This window comes from Argentina anserina, chromosome 3 (genome assembly GCF_933775445.1).
Source record: "Argentina anserina chromosome 3, drPotAnse1.1, whole genome shotgun sequence".
Lineage (NCBI taxonomy): Eukaryota > Viridiplantae > Streptophyta > Magnoliopsida > Rosales > Rosaceae > Argentina > Argentina anserina.
The window spans coordinates 16,780,935-16,796,524 of NC_065874.1; the positions used below are offsets into that span (position 1 = coordinate 16,780,935).

General features: G+C 36.5%; 2 protein-coding genes across 2 annotated transcripts; one reads left to right on the forward strand and one right to left on the reverse strand.

Annotated features, from left to right (window-relative positions):
• The first annotated feature begins 6,618 nt into the window (after positions 1–6,618).
• LOC126789008 (ferredoxin, root R-B1) lies at positions 6,619–8,602 on the forward strand. The gene is made up of 2 exons (XM_050515051.1): positions 6,619–6,766; positions 7,992–8,602. The coding sequence occupies exon 2, from the start codon at positions 8,000–8,002 to the stop codon at positions 8,459–8,461; it is 462 nt and encodes a 153-aa protein (XP_050371008.1). The 5' UTR covers positions 6,619–6,766; positions 7,992–7,999; the 3' UTR covers positions 8,462–8,602.
• A 276-nt stretch (positions 8,603–8,878) lies between these two features.
• Positions 8,879–10,537, reverse strand: LOC126787179 (probable E3 ubiquitin-protein ligase ARI8). Its single transcript, XM_050513101.1, has one exon. It carries the CDS (start codon positions 10,535–10,537, stop codon positions 8,879–8,881), a length of 1,659 nt encoding a protein of 552 aa, XP_050369058.1.
• Positions 10,538–15,590: the final 5,053 nt, after the last annotated feature.

The window sequence follows — 15,590 nt, forward strand, 5'->3', positions numbered from 1 at the left end:
TACATTTTAAAATATAAGTTTTTATTTCTCAAATTTATTTGGTATATTTTGAAGTATATATTTATAAATATATTAAATTTAATTAAAAATTAGTAAAAATAATAAATATGATATAATCTTATATATCTCGATATATCACCATTATATCATTATTTTACAAAACTGATACAATGCTGATAACCGGTATTTAGACCATTGTATACACCCACTTGGCCGGCCGGACCTAGCACTAGCACCAACACAAAGGTAATTGAAGCTAAATTATGAAAGAAACTGCCCATCATTTCAACACCAGTATATACTAGTTGCAGGGTATATAACAAACCTTGAATCAGCGAGAATTCAGGGACGAGCGTTTGCTTATGGAAACCTCCCTCCAAATCCTGGGGTCCATCATATATCATGAAGGACACGTGGACAAGGGATGTCACCACGCGCCTATTAGTAGGGGTGTTAATCGGTGTGAATGGTTCGGTTTATAGGTGATACCGAACACCAAACCGTTCTATTTATTCGGTTTGGTTCGGTTTGGTTTTTCTCTGGTTTATATCGGTTTTTCTTTCGGTTATTTTGTAAAGAAAATCGGAGTTTCTTTCCTTGTCTATCTACTTGATTCTTAACGAAATAAAAAGAACATGCGGACAGATTTGCAAAATTCTATTTACAAGATATAGTTGCTTCACAAATGCATACAATTGCAAAAAGGCACTAAACAACTTATACCACATTAGTAGGCATGTTGTGGTTCCAATGTCTAAAATTCAAAATATTAAATTTTGACCGTCAGATATGATCAGCATATTTAAATACGGATATGGTAAAAAATTCATCTAATTTTGATAAAATTTGGGTCTCGATCGATGTGGTCAACATTAACTTAATTTCATCTAATTAAGTATGAATTCGTTCTTACCCCCTCCTTCTTGACTAGTTTTGGTGGATTCTTTCACGCACACACTCTCATATATATGTGATGTAGCAGCTTGTGTAAAATTTTCAAAAATTTTACCTTCCAGGGATAGGGCTACCCATAGGCCCATAGGGGATAATAAGCGTAAAAAAGGTTGACCGCCTCGATCGGGACACAAACGTTATCGAAAATATGTGATTTTTTTACCATAACCATATTTCACAATATGTAACGCATCATGCGGACATATTTGCAAAATTCTATTTATAATATATAGTTGCTTCACAAATGCATACATTTGTAAAAAGCCACTAACAAGTTATACCACATTAGTAGGCATGTTGTGGTTCCAATGTCTAAAATTTAAAATATTAAATTTTGACCGTCAGATATGATCAGCATATTTAAATAAGGATATGATAAAAAATTCATCTAATGTTGATAATATTTGGGTCTCGTTCGATGTGGTCAACATTAACTTAATTTCATCTAATTAAGTGAATTTGTTCTTACCCCCTCCTTCTTGACTAGTTTTGGTGGATTTTTTCATGCACACACTCTCACATATATGTGATGTAGCAGCTAGTGTAAAATTTTCAAAAATTTTACGTTCCAGGGATAAGGCTACCCATAGGTGATAATAAGCGTAAAAAGGGTTGACTGCCTCGATCGGGACACAAACGTTATCGAAAATATGTGATTTTTTTACCATAACCATATTTCACAATACGTAACGCATCATGCGGACAGATTTGCAAAATTCTATTTATAAGATATAGTTGCTTCACAACTGCATACATTTGCAAAAAAGACCACTAAACAAGTTATACCACATTAGTAGATATGTTGTGGTTCTAATATCTAAAATTCAAATTATTAAATTTCGACCGTCGGATGTGATCAGCATATATAAATACAGATATGGTAAAAAATTTACCGAATTTTGATAAAGTTTGGGTCTCGATCGATAACATATTTAATTATGTATATTAAATATATATATAAATAATATAATTTCTTTATAATATATATATATATATTCGGTTTTTCGGTTCGGTTTCGGTTTCCAAACATCCCAAACCAAAACCACACCAAATCTTTTGGTTTGGTGCGGTTTTTTTGCGGTTTGGTGCGGTTTTTTTTTCTTCGGTTTTTTTCGGTTATGGTTCGGTTTTTTTTCAGTTTTCGGTTTTCAATTAACACCCCTACCTATTAGTAGTCGGTGTAACACCCTTGAAGATTTAGACTATACAATTATACATGCACCACAACAAGCATCTAGAATCCGAACGAAAATTATATAAAGACATCAGAGACAATTGTAAGAAAGAACGAGAAAATTAAATCAGGTAAGATAATTGAGTTAAGATTATTCATGTAACGATTCTTGATAGTGAGCGCGGTAAAATTCACACATTCTAAATTTTTCATATGAGACGCGCACTCGTTTACCATTCAGATTACTTTTTGTAATGTCCTTGTTTGTCCATTGGTTGACATGTTCGAGTGGATGCTAAGACCATCTCCAACCCATATGGTTATTTGTATCCCTTTGGCTATATTGTGGTACACTAAATCGGTATTATTCATCTATTTGTCATCAACAATTTTCAACTTAAGTGTGCAACAATATAGCCTTTTAATATATTTTAAATGTTTTATGTAACTTTTAATTTCTATTATCATTTACTTACAACTTTACTTTTTATAAATGATAAAATTAATAAATGTATTACGAAAAATTTAAACTTGAATTTTTATTTCATAAAAAATAAAAGAGTTTTTTTCACCAACAGTCCCTCAATTCTGGTGTACCTACCAATGTGATACCTCAACTCTTAATCGTACCAATGTGATACCCAGACTCTAGTATTGCTATCATTGAAGTACTTCCGTCAGTTTTTTTCAACTTCTCCATCAAGTTGGTGACGTGGCTAGTACGTGAGGCCCACAAAGAGGGTTAAAAGACAAAATTAACCCAATCTGAGAGGAGCAATGTTTTTCCCGCCCTTTACCTTGAGAAAGACACCCAACAATTCCAATTTTGGCGCCAATTTTCCCTCCCTACTCCTTAATTTGTGTCTATTATCTAAACTAAAGAACTACCGCCAATCAATCGACCACAATCTGATAAAACCTAGATCAATCTCATTTTCTATTTTTACCTTAGCACTTGTTAAACTAACATAATAAATATAGAATTTTATATGGAACATCTCATTTCCACAATCTCATAAGAATATAGAAACACATAATTTAACGAAATTCAACTACATGTTTAAGTACCATTAGTTCTTACAAGCAAAAATCATGGCAGATCAACATAAAAGATGGCAACTAATGGTACTTAACACATGTATTTGAATTTCGTTAAGTTATGTGTTTCTATATTCTTATGAGATTGTGGAAATGAGATGTTCCATATAAGTTTCTATATTTATTATGTTAGTTTAACAAGTGCTAGGGTAAAAATAGAAAATGAGATTGATCTAGGTTTTATCAGATTGTGGTCGACTGGTTGGCGGTAGTTCTTTAGTTTAGATAAGAGACACAAATTAAGGAGTAGGGAGGGAAAATTGGCGCCAAAATTGGAATTGTTGGGTGTCTTTCTCAAGGTAAAGGGCGGGAAAAACATTGATTCTCTCATATGGGGTTAATTTTGTCTTTTAACCCTCTTCGTGGGCCTCACGTACTTGCCACGTCACCAAGATGACGGAGAAGTTGAAAAAAACTGACGGAAGTACTTCAATGAGAGCAATACTAGAGTCTGGGTATCACATTGGTACGCTTAAGAGTTGAGGTATCACATTGGTAGGTACACCAGAATTAAGGGACTGTTGGTGAAAAAAACTCAAATTAAAATTACATTAAGTTACATAAATTATAATTAAATTATTAAAAATATCAGTAATCATGATCATTTGGTGTATCGAAAGGCATTTCTGGATAATAGCCATAATCAAATGGTAGAAATAACTCACGTTACTTAAATTAGTTTTAATTCGATAATGTTGTTGTTTATTTAAGGAGTTGTTACACTAAAAAGAAAAATACAAATTTAATTCGAGTTTAGTGATATAATATATTATTTTTTAAATAAAAATAATGAAACCATATATATTCACTAAACAATTATTATGTATTTATGAAATTATTCACCAAAATAACAATAAAAATAATTTTTGAGGCAGGACCCACGTGTACTAGTGTACTTATGCAGCATAGAAACTTGCCTTCACCTACACAAGTTTCCCGCTTCCGAAGCGAAACCTCGATGGAAGCGGTCAGAAGCTTTCACTTGATGAACCGTCATTAGAGGCTATTTTATTTGATATTATTGAGGACAATGAAAATGAGGATGATGTTTAGATAGTATTGTTTTTATTAGATATATATTGTTCAAATGTAGAACACTAAGTTATTCACATTATTTGAGTTACTTGAACTAAAAATTTGCTATGATGTTTTTTTGTTTTTTTTGTATAATTTATAATTTTATATATATTATTATTTTATTTTGACGCTTTCAAAGCATATCTGCTTCTTAAAAAAAATTGCTTCTACGTTTCCGTACGTTTCACTTCAACATACCCGATTTCATCCAACTTAGTAGTGTACCACAAAACTGTGTCAGAAAATAGCCATGGGTTTGAGACCAAATGTGACATAATGTGGGAATTATGGCACAATAGCCCATGGGTTTGAGATGGCCTAAGAAGTCCGAATTGATTTCATTCATTCCATGTATTGAATGAGGGAGTATGAACTACTAGCAGAGGCGGATTACTATGCGGCATAGACTACTATGAGGGAGTATGAACTACAACATAATGATTACTTACATTCATACTAAATTAATGTGAATCAAGGAAGGACATAAGTAATAACATGTACACCTTGACGTCCCTATTACATGAAATTTTCTGTAAAAACATTTGGACCTTTATGCTTGAGATCACTAAGGAAGGGATCGATTTAGACAGAATTGCTCCTTGTACAGACCATGCTTCATGAATAGACTTGAAGAAAGGCTCAGAAGACTACGTGCATGATCAATAGCAGCTGTTACGACTCTTGGGTAGCCTTGGGGGGCATTGAATGCAATATGCATGAAGGAGGTAACGTTGTAATGACCATTTTGGGTGGCATGGGTTGACATTTAGACAATGATATTATAGGGCACGTTTACTTACTCGAAATGAAAAAAAAAATCAGAATAGAAGACGAAAGGAATGAGAGATGAAATGAAATAAATAGGGAGATTTTCATTATCATTAAGCTGTTTACTTATCATATGAAATTATGATTAGGAGTATGATGAATTATGGTTTGATTACTAAAATAACCTTAAAAACTATTTTTATGTTCACTCATTGTAAACTGTCTTATATGTTGATATATATAGTTTTCTCTAATTTTTCGTATTGATAGCTTTAATTGAGAAGTTATGTAAAATTAACCAGTCAAGCGGTACTATTTTAATTAATTATGAGGTTACATATTAATATAAAGGCTACGTATGTATGTGGTTGTGTATATTAACATCAGTTTTCTTTCATCTACTTTGTATACCAAAATTTGTCAAAATTATTTGATTCTAATACAAGAAATGTTATTCCTTCTAAAAGAAATGCTAGAAGCCACAAAAAAAATATATTGAAATTTGTAGCATATATATCATGAAATTAATTAGCTATTGAAATAAATAAAGGGTATTATTGGAAGAAATCTTGATTCCTGATGGTTTATTCCTAAACCCACTTCCCGGATTTTTCAAATCCGGATTGTTAAGAATTCAATTCCTAATTAAGAGGTGAGATTCATACTTATTATAATTTCATCACGTGTAATTAAATGCTGCAATGCTCTAATCGGTAATCACTCTCACCTTTCAATTTTATTCTCATCAAGTAAACGTGCCTGCCCATAATGGTTTTGGTTCATACCCCCACTAACTGAAAAGTAGGCATTTTAGCTCACACACATATTTGGTGACCCTGACAAACTTCACACACTCATTGAGCTCCTAATTTTCTTCCACTTTTGTAGACTTCTTGTTCATCACCTAGTGGTGTTATGAGTTGGGGCATCGGTTGGTATAGGTAGAATAAACAATTATTAGTATGAAGAGCATGTTCTTAGATGAACTAGCGATGAAGACTCTGAGTGGAAGATTTGTTCAGCAATGCATATTTAAATGATGAATTGATATTGACTTCAAACAATTAACTCTATGAAATTTGACACAACTCACACAAGGATTGTGCATAGGCAGATCATAATCATTCCAGAGATACAACCCTTCTGCTCGCGATGAAACCATTGAAACCCGATTCATTTGTTCTAAAATGAATTGAATAGATCAAAATGAATCAAATTTTCCTATATGGTAACACTCACCGGAATGGTAATTCACCTTAATGACAATGTACCAACCGAAAAATTTATCGAATGGAATGCCACTCAAGTATGGTAAGAGTTGCCTAAATGGTAATACACACTCGTGCAAGAACAGCAAAATAATTCATGCGTTTTTGGTATAAGTAGCAAATTGGGAATTTGCCAATTTGGTGTTAATGGCCTTTTGGCTGGTGGCAATAGGGATCTTTCTGGCGTCCTTGGCTCAATGTCTTTCGAAATATGCCAAGGGCCATCCCTTTCTCATATTATAAATCCCAACATTTCCAAGTGTCGTAGATTTTGAGATTCTCTTTGTCTATATATATAAAAGACTCCATTTGTTGCTGTGACCACCCACCAGCCTTGCTTTTTCCGCTCCCTGTCGAAACTAAACTACTCCCAGAGTCCTCATCACTAGCTTTCTCATCTCCCCTCCTCACCTAACCGTCACTCTCCGTAAGCTCTCTCTCTTTATCTCTCGTTGTCTGTTTTGTTTTGTTTTAATAAGCAGATTCATGCCATATTGGATCTGTTGTAGCTTTTGATTTGTTGTTAATGTTTGTATGTTTCGTTGTTGGTCTTATGAATCTGGGTTTTTACTTTTAAGATTGGGACTTTGTTGTTATTGTTAACTGTTGTGTAAGAAGAAAAGAAGAAAGGTTAACAACTTGGGTTCTGTGTTTGATTCTGGTAGACTTTGATGGATAAACGATTCTTATTGTTTTGTTTTAGCTTTTGAAGTGTACTTTGCACCAAAGTGTGTCAAAGTTTTGGTCTTTATATGGTTTTAATTGTAAAGATGCATGCTTTGAGCTGAGAATTTGATTCTGGCAAAAACCCAAGTTGCGTAAAATGTGATTTATTCATTGTTTTTCTTTTCTTGCTGGGTTTTGATGCTTTGTTTTATTGGAGTATCCTGTTGGTGTTCATATGATTAGTGATGGTATGAGTTTTGATGTGCAGTCAGGTTATGTAAGGTTAATGCCCAAGGAATAATTTTTTCGATTGTTCTTACCATTGCTCTCTTAATCCTGTTTGCGGGCTTGTGATGCTTTGATGGATTGGACAAATCAAAATGGATTTCATACAAAGTTAACTGTGGTATTTAGAAATTGATAAATATGCATGATTTCTTGTTATAGGTATCTTGCAAGTCAGTGGTAGATTTAGAGTTGTTGGGGATCTTGTTGAGTTAAAAATTTAAGACCCTATTCGAGTGGAACTTCTAGTTCTACAAAACATTTTATGAAATAGTATGGATTGCAGTATCTATATGATGATTAAACATAATGGAACCTCAAGTGAAGAGCAGAGAACCATGATAGTCAGACATAGATTGCCTTGGCATTTCAGAGATTTTAATACACTTATCTTATCCAGTAGGGATATGAGTCATCATCTAAAAGTTAACAGCAGATAGTCCCGCTTTATCTGGGTAATTCTTTGGTCATGTGAAGTGTCTTCAACACAATGTTCACGAATATATTGTTAAACTGTAAATGGACAGCATATATTCTGTGTATCATGCTTTTCCATGAGAGTACGTTATGCCCACAATTTTGTGTCTCTTTGAAAGAGATGATGCTGAATATTTATTACTCATTTCCATTTTGTGCCTCGTATAACAGAACAGCATCTATTGGTAGTTATTAAATTCTTCCATGATGGTATATGGTTTCAGGTTTAAACATGTCAACCATGACAGCTGTTAACGTTCCCTCTCAGTGCATGCTGAGAAATGCACCTAAGACTCGATTCACCAGTTCTATCATTAAGTTCTCGTCTCCACTTGGATCTGTGAAGACTCTCTCCAAGTCTTTTGGCTTGAAAGCATCCGCCTCTTCTAGAACATCAATGGCAGTATACAAGGTTAAGTTGATTGGGCCAGACGGTGAGGAGAACGAGTTTGAGGCTCCAGATGACTCATACATCTTGGATTCAGCAGAGAATGCAGGAGTTGAGCTGCCCTATTCTTGCAGGGCTGGGGCATGCTCCACTTGTGCAGGAAAGATGGTAGCAGGTTCAGTGGACCAGTCTGATGGCTCCTTCCTCGATGACAACCAAATGAAGGAGGGTTATTTGCTGACCTGTGTGTCGTACCCATCATCAGACTGTGTGATCCACACTCACAAGGAAAGTGAACTGTATTAGGTGCCTTATTGTTGAATTGAATAGTGTTATGAAGTCTTGGTTCGTTATTTCCAGGATTTTTATGAATCTCATGTTGTTCTAAGGCTCCCTTGGACCTTGTTCTAGTGTTTATTGTGGAATTCAGTAGCAGTTTATCATATTTGTCACCGCGTCAATATTAGTAGATTGATCCCACCCTCTTTACACATTCGAGGATGAACTTATAGTAATCCACTAATCCTATACACATTTTGGTGATTTTCTCAATTCAAAAGTAGAAGCGATTCTAGCATTTTCATTAAAACAGTGAAAATGAAGCTTGAAGTTCAATATGTGCTATGCGTTAATATGTGGTTTCACCTTTTATAATACAGAACATTATCTAGTGAAGTGAAATCAAGCTAAAGCACTATTTCAGTGAAGTTTTGAATCTTCATGCTAGTTCCAGACGTCCAATTCCTTGTCTAATTCCACTTCTGCATTCATCTTTTTCGGATCTTTCACGACCTTGCCAGCTTTATCTGATGAGCCAGCTTGCTGAGACTCCACATCTGATAAGCCATTTTCTAATGCCCTTACGAGGTTCTCAAAGTAGTTCTTGGTTACTAAAGTCAGTCCAGCTAGTTTTGTTTTGAATGGGTTGAATTCTTGTGACGGGCCGACACCTTCCTCTAGGAAGGGCTTTACCTCCTCCTCGGCACATTGATGAAGCTTTTCCAAGCCAGACTCTGCTTCACCCTGCAAGAACTCAAAAAGTGTCTTCCTAGCAGTATCATGTTCAGGTAGGTAGTACCCATACGCATAAGTCCATTTCAGCATTCTCCTACATTCAACAATCTGTTCCCAAGCCTTCACTAAAAAATCGACAGCAGCCTGGCTCGTGTTCTGATTCCCTCTCACCTTGTCCATGTTCACAGTCAGCATTTGATCTAAATCCTCAAGAGCTTTCTGCCTCGAGGAATGATTGCTCTGCCAGCGCTCAAAATGATGTGTATATTTCTCTACAGAATTCTTAGCCATCTCTCTTCTCTTCTCTTCCTCATCGTAAGCACCCTCTTTCTTAGCTTTCTCGTACCTGTTACATGCATAAAAACCACCATTCGAGCCACCATGTTCCGACCACCGACCGAGGCATAGCCAGCAGAACTCAAATTTACAAGGCGGCGTGCACGTCATGTGCATACAACCCTGGTTTTTCTCAATCGCTCGCTTGCACTTTGGACATGGCTTGGAGTTGGCCAATATCCAGTTCGTATTCTCGGCCTCATTGCTGTTCTTCAAAATCCACTCTTTCACAGTCTGACAATCCACCGGCCGGTGAGGTTCCTCGGTGCAATTCCAGCAAAACTTATATTTACAGTGGCAACACACATCGCAGTTTCCATCATAACCACAATAAGTAATAGCATGTTCGCACCCCGGAGCAGGACACCACTTAGTTTTCTTGCTAGCTTCAATGTAAGACCTACGCAAGTAATAAGAGTACTTGCTCTTATGCTCCTCGGAGCTGAACGTTTCAATCATCTCTCCATCGATTGCAACACGGCAAGGAGGGTCAGGACATCTCAGCAACAAACACCCCGGACCGTCAGCAATGGATATGTTGATGTAGCTTCCCCAACATACACAGCAAAAGAGATGGCCACAGCCAGCTGACTTCATCTTCCCCCTTGGACAGGCTTCCAGACAGATCCTACACTTGACTTCTCCGGACTTTTCCGGCGACTCAACAACTGGTACTGGTCCAGATGCAGGTAACAGGCCAACAGCTTCTCGGACTTTATCTTCGTCCTCAAACCATGCCTCCTTCAATGACTCCAAGTTCCAGCTTTGGTGGAGAAGAACTAGGCTTGCGGCAGGTCTTGATAGAGAAAGCAGAGATGCTACAGCAGTGATATCATCTTCTTGGCGTTCCCGTATATCGGACTCATTCAACACCTTATAGTTTTTTTCCCTCGGAGAGAGCTTATAATCATCCTCCTCCTCCTCCTCCATGAAGTTAACGTCTTCATCGTAGTCCTCCGTATTATTTCCATCCTCAGAATCGTAGTACTGCATCTCGTCCTCGGAGCCTAGCATCTCGTCCTCGGAGTCCATGAGAGCAAAGAAGCTAAGGTCAGCCAGCTAGATCTTTGTACAATAAACCTAGGTCAAAAAGTGGTGAAGCACCATTATATAGGGTTTACGTGATCGGCGTGTATGGCAATCCTTCGGAGCCCAGTCTTCTATTTCATATAGGGAAATGAATCCAAAATCAATCCTAATAAATCAAGAATTCTAATCGTGGAAGGTTTCCTTACCAAGAGACAAAACAAACACATGGAAACACACCTCTAATAGTGTTAGCTATATACATAGTTAAAAATAACTAAAAATAGTATTTAGCTACTCAATATCATAATTATACTTCAGTAGTGAAAGTTATTTTTAAACTCATTTTCAACATATAAATATAATTTAGCTAGAGTTATTTTCTCTTTCCTCCCCAGTTATATTTAACTAAAATTTTTAACTAAAGCTAAATCTGATTTTTAAATAACTAATCTAATGGAGGTAAAAATTATCATAAATTTGTTAAAAAAACCATTTTTTTTCAAGATAACTAGTTTTTTGGAGATGCCCTGATTCAAATTAGGAAAGTCTGATTAATAAGGAAAAATATGTATTAATTATACAATTAAAAACAGACTTCTCCATAAGTTCTATGAATCACTCTCTAATAAACAAAGAATTGAAGAATCGTACGTGTTTCGTAAGGTTAGCGAGACAGCAGTCCATATACGTATATATCTCTCTCTTTGTTATGGGCATACCAAACAAATAGGGCACATTTTATCTCTCTTCGTTTAAGGGTGTTTACTATACCCTCGTGGTTTCGGGCAAGACTAAGCGGAACAAATAGGGCACATTTTATAGGGGCGTAGGTACATGGAGACCATGCCAGAAGGGTCAATTGCCCCTCCTCAGCCTTAGATTTTTTTGGATCTTAGAACAACAATGAAGCCATTTAATTTTAATCATTTTGCCCCCAACATACCTAGCTACTTACTTTTAATTATTTCATAAGATTAAAGCAAATCAAAGTATTTCTTAATAGAGGTTTCATCTCATTCTTTCTCTTCCTAATAACTCATACTCTTCCTAATAACTCAGTGTATTTTTACTCTTTTTTTTTTTTGAAACGTGACGATATTGTCATTGATATAGAATTCAAGAATGAGAGAATGATACAACAACCTAATTCACCCCTCAGGGGCCCGTCATATGGAATTAGGCAAAGAACTAAAACAAGAAAAAACCCTAAAGAACTAAGTTGTCACGCCCCTGACCTGATGTCGGTGGAATGCAAATATTTAACGCTGGATCTGAGGCGCGAGCGTAAATAGTAAAATAAAATAAAGAAGTTGAAATACATTTACAGAAAATCTTTTTAAAATAAAATAATTGTAATAAAAAAATCAATTACAAAGAAAATAACTCCTCACATCTAGCTCGACCATTTCGCAATTGTCGCAGTTAGTCTTCTCGTTCTAGTGTAACTCGTAACTACCTGAACAATAAATCTATAGGGGTGAGCTTACGATCAGTAGGGTCCAACCTCTTAAGGTCAATCTTATCAATATTACTAGCACATGATATCAAATAATAACAAATGAGGAACAATGATGCAATGCATGACTAAATGAATTTGTCACTTCATTACCGGATGTTAGCCCATATATCAGAATCAAGAGCCTACGCGTCCCATACCACGTATTTTACCCACTTTGGGTGACTCCAATGTTTGTGACACATAAACTAACCGCTAGTAAGATCTCATCGCATGTTCCTTTTTCACTAGTCATCTTGTTAATCTCATAGTCTTCTAAATCCGAAACCCGATAATATCGTTTTATTGACTCTTGCGTCGAAGGGGCATACTTTCCCCACATTTGTGCACATTAGGCTGACCATAGATCTTAGCGTGCCCCATGAGAAAACTCAACTACGCAAATTGTATTCTTTTCACTCAATCTCAGCTTTCGACATTCTCCTCTCTCAAATGTATAGTCACCGCATCTAACAATACACTATGCATGCCAATTTAAATAATACTTTTAAGGAAAGCAATAGCATTGATCATATAAATCATATTGATCACACATGCTTTATATCAAAAGCGATAACAAGCAAGAATTAAATCATACAAGATCATACAAGTCACCGATTCAATAGTAATATAATAAATAATTTAAAATAGAGGTTCTCTGTGAGACCTTATCTGAAATCCGAATTAGCTCCGACGTTAAACAACATTACTGACACAGCTACATGCATCTGATATCCTTGTTCTTCGGTTTCTGGAGTTTTTGTACATAATCGCTAATCCGAGAATGTCGGTGAACTACTTCAAATCAACACGGTAATCAACTCGGTTGCTCAACGATCGAGGGCAATGTCCACATTGGGTGCGAGTCCTTAATTTACTAACGCCACCCATCTCCTCTTGCTTCAATATTCTTTCACCAATCATCTTTCCTTATCAACAGTGAGTAGCATATCTAATCCAAATTTACCACCCCTAGCACCAAAATGAATCATGGTGCTCCATGCATTTCAATTACTCCCTGCATGCACCTATTTCAAGTACTCTTTACAACTATGCTAGCAACAACCGGCACTTCCAGCTAGACATTAGCTTAATCAACACTCTCCCATTTCCTCCATTTAACAATTAAAAGCAACAACCCCTTACCAGCTTCCAGCTCATTTAAATTTCAACCAAGTAATAAAACCTACATATCACTCTACCTTCTTTATTAAACGAGCTTGCGAGCTCACGAGGATCTATGAAGCAAGGCCATCAACTGAACCAACCTCTCCACCAAAACATAATTGCTCCCAGGTCATCCAAACCTCAACTTAATCAAAGCAGAGACCATAATCATTTCAATCAACAATCACCAACTACTACCACCACCGTAACACTGCTACAAACAACCCATAATCTTAATTAACTCCTAATATAATATTCCACTCAATCACCAAAGTTCACGAGTTCCTTCCAACTCTTCCCATTTTCTGTGATTCTAGAACCTCAATCATCAGTTCGATTTCCAGAGAACAACTTCATATCGGCAAATAAAACAAGGCAGTCCAAAACCACTACAGAACCAATAAACTTCAACTCTACTACAAAGACCCCAAGCTCCTGGCTCTTTATATATCCACCAAAACCGACATTTAAGCATAACTAACATCAATTCCAGTTCCAAAGCTTCTAGTCAAATAAATAAGATAACCAATAGACAAACAACCACTATTATGCCGCGCGGAACAACAACAAGAAAACCCAAACCCTTTGATTCTTCAATCCTCAACTATAATTGAAAACAAAGATTCCAATCATCTCGTAATCCTAAGCAAGTACCTATTCAAGGTTGACCTCAGAAGGTCAGTACCGCCACCACACACGGAGGAGCACGTCTTACTTGAAATCGAAGGCCATCGGAAACTGGATAACACTCACCAGAAAACATAGGACTTTCTCCTCTTTAATTCTGCCCAGTGGCGGATCTTGGATGGGTGTATAGGGGATGCTTGATCTAGAATTGTAATTTATGGAGGATTTGAAATTTGGCCGAAGGTAAAAAAAAATTTTTTGACAAAATACTATGTGATTCACTTTTGAACTGATTGTTTTACATTATCTGCATCAAAATATATCCAAACATATGTAACCGAGGGTAGATGGAAAACAAACGTAGAAAGCTAGAAATCCCAAATGGGAAAATCTCCAATTCAATCATGATATCCCGTGCTCACTAGAGGAGTAGAGGCCGCACATAACTTCTTAATGGAATGGTGGAGTGAGTCCGATCTCAAATGCGATTTATCACTCTAATTTAAGAATTATGCTTTAGTTTTTAGGGTTATAGATTTAATTTTATGGGAAAAAAAAAGGAGAAGAAGACACAAGAGATAAAAAGAAAAAAATTTGGTGGTCCGTGTGAGATTAGAGAGCTTAGTGTGGGAGGAGATTGGGTGTGAGTGTGTGTATGTGTAGGTGTTGGTGGAGGGATTGAGTGTGAGAGAGAGTGGAGGAGATTGGATGTGGGTGTGTGTATGTGTAGGTGTTGGTGGAGAGATTGAGTGTGGGAGAGAATAGGGGATGCTAGCCCTAATTAAAAAAATTAATACCAATTTTTTTTGTCTTTCTAATTGACTTGGGGATGCTTGAGCATCCCTAACTTTGCACTAAGATCCGCCCCTGATTCTGCCCCTGGCTTCTCACCTGAGCAGATAAGTACATATAGGGAGGTTACTTGAATCTAGACGCAGCTCCGACTACCGGTGCGTTGCTAAGAATTGACCGGACGACGGAGAAGGAACTGAGCTCCATCGTTGCAGCACCGCCCAAGACCAAAGGTCGGTCTGGGCATTTGTCGATATGGTCGAAGCTGATCCATGCACTATATATATTCACAATCCAACGGCCCACATTTGACCAACTTAACCGACTTAAGAAGTCAACGGCTCAGATTAATAACTTCAAATTCTATTTTTATATAATCTCTTTGGATAATACTAACTTCCAAAAATTATTTAAAATAGCTTCGATGTCCGAACGATACTCTGTAAAAATTCACGGACTCGTAACGATGTCTACTTTAATTCTACTATCACGAAATTGAAATTGAAATTGAAATAGCTCAAAATTATGTTTTATTTCAAAAACAGAATTACAAACTTTCAGGATGTTACATAAGTGCACCCAACCCTAGCATGAACCTAAAAAAAAAAATGTTCACCAGTAACCAAAATAAAGTGTTTGCATGACTAGCTCACTTATTAGATGACCACAAGGACCACCCTACGTAGAGGGGGTATCCCTGGGGTTTAAACTAACTAAAAAGCCCTAATAAATTGAGTCAAACTAAATTCACCCAACTTTTAGGCACCCCAAAACCCAAAAACACCAAAACAAACCTAGTAGATGAGGCCCAAAGCCCAAAAGAAAGTAAGGGGAACATAAGCTGTCACCCCCCACCACCACCTTTGCAGTGCTAGCCACCCTCCACTTCTTGAAAGTCACCAATGCTATGTAGAGCCATCAAGGAATAGCCATCGTCAAAGGACTCAAAGCTATGCTCTAAGCGCCGATCGTTGC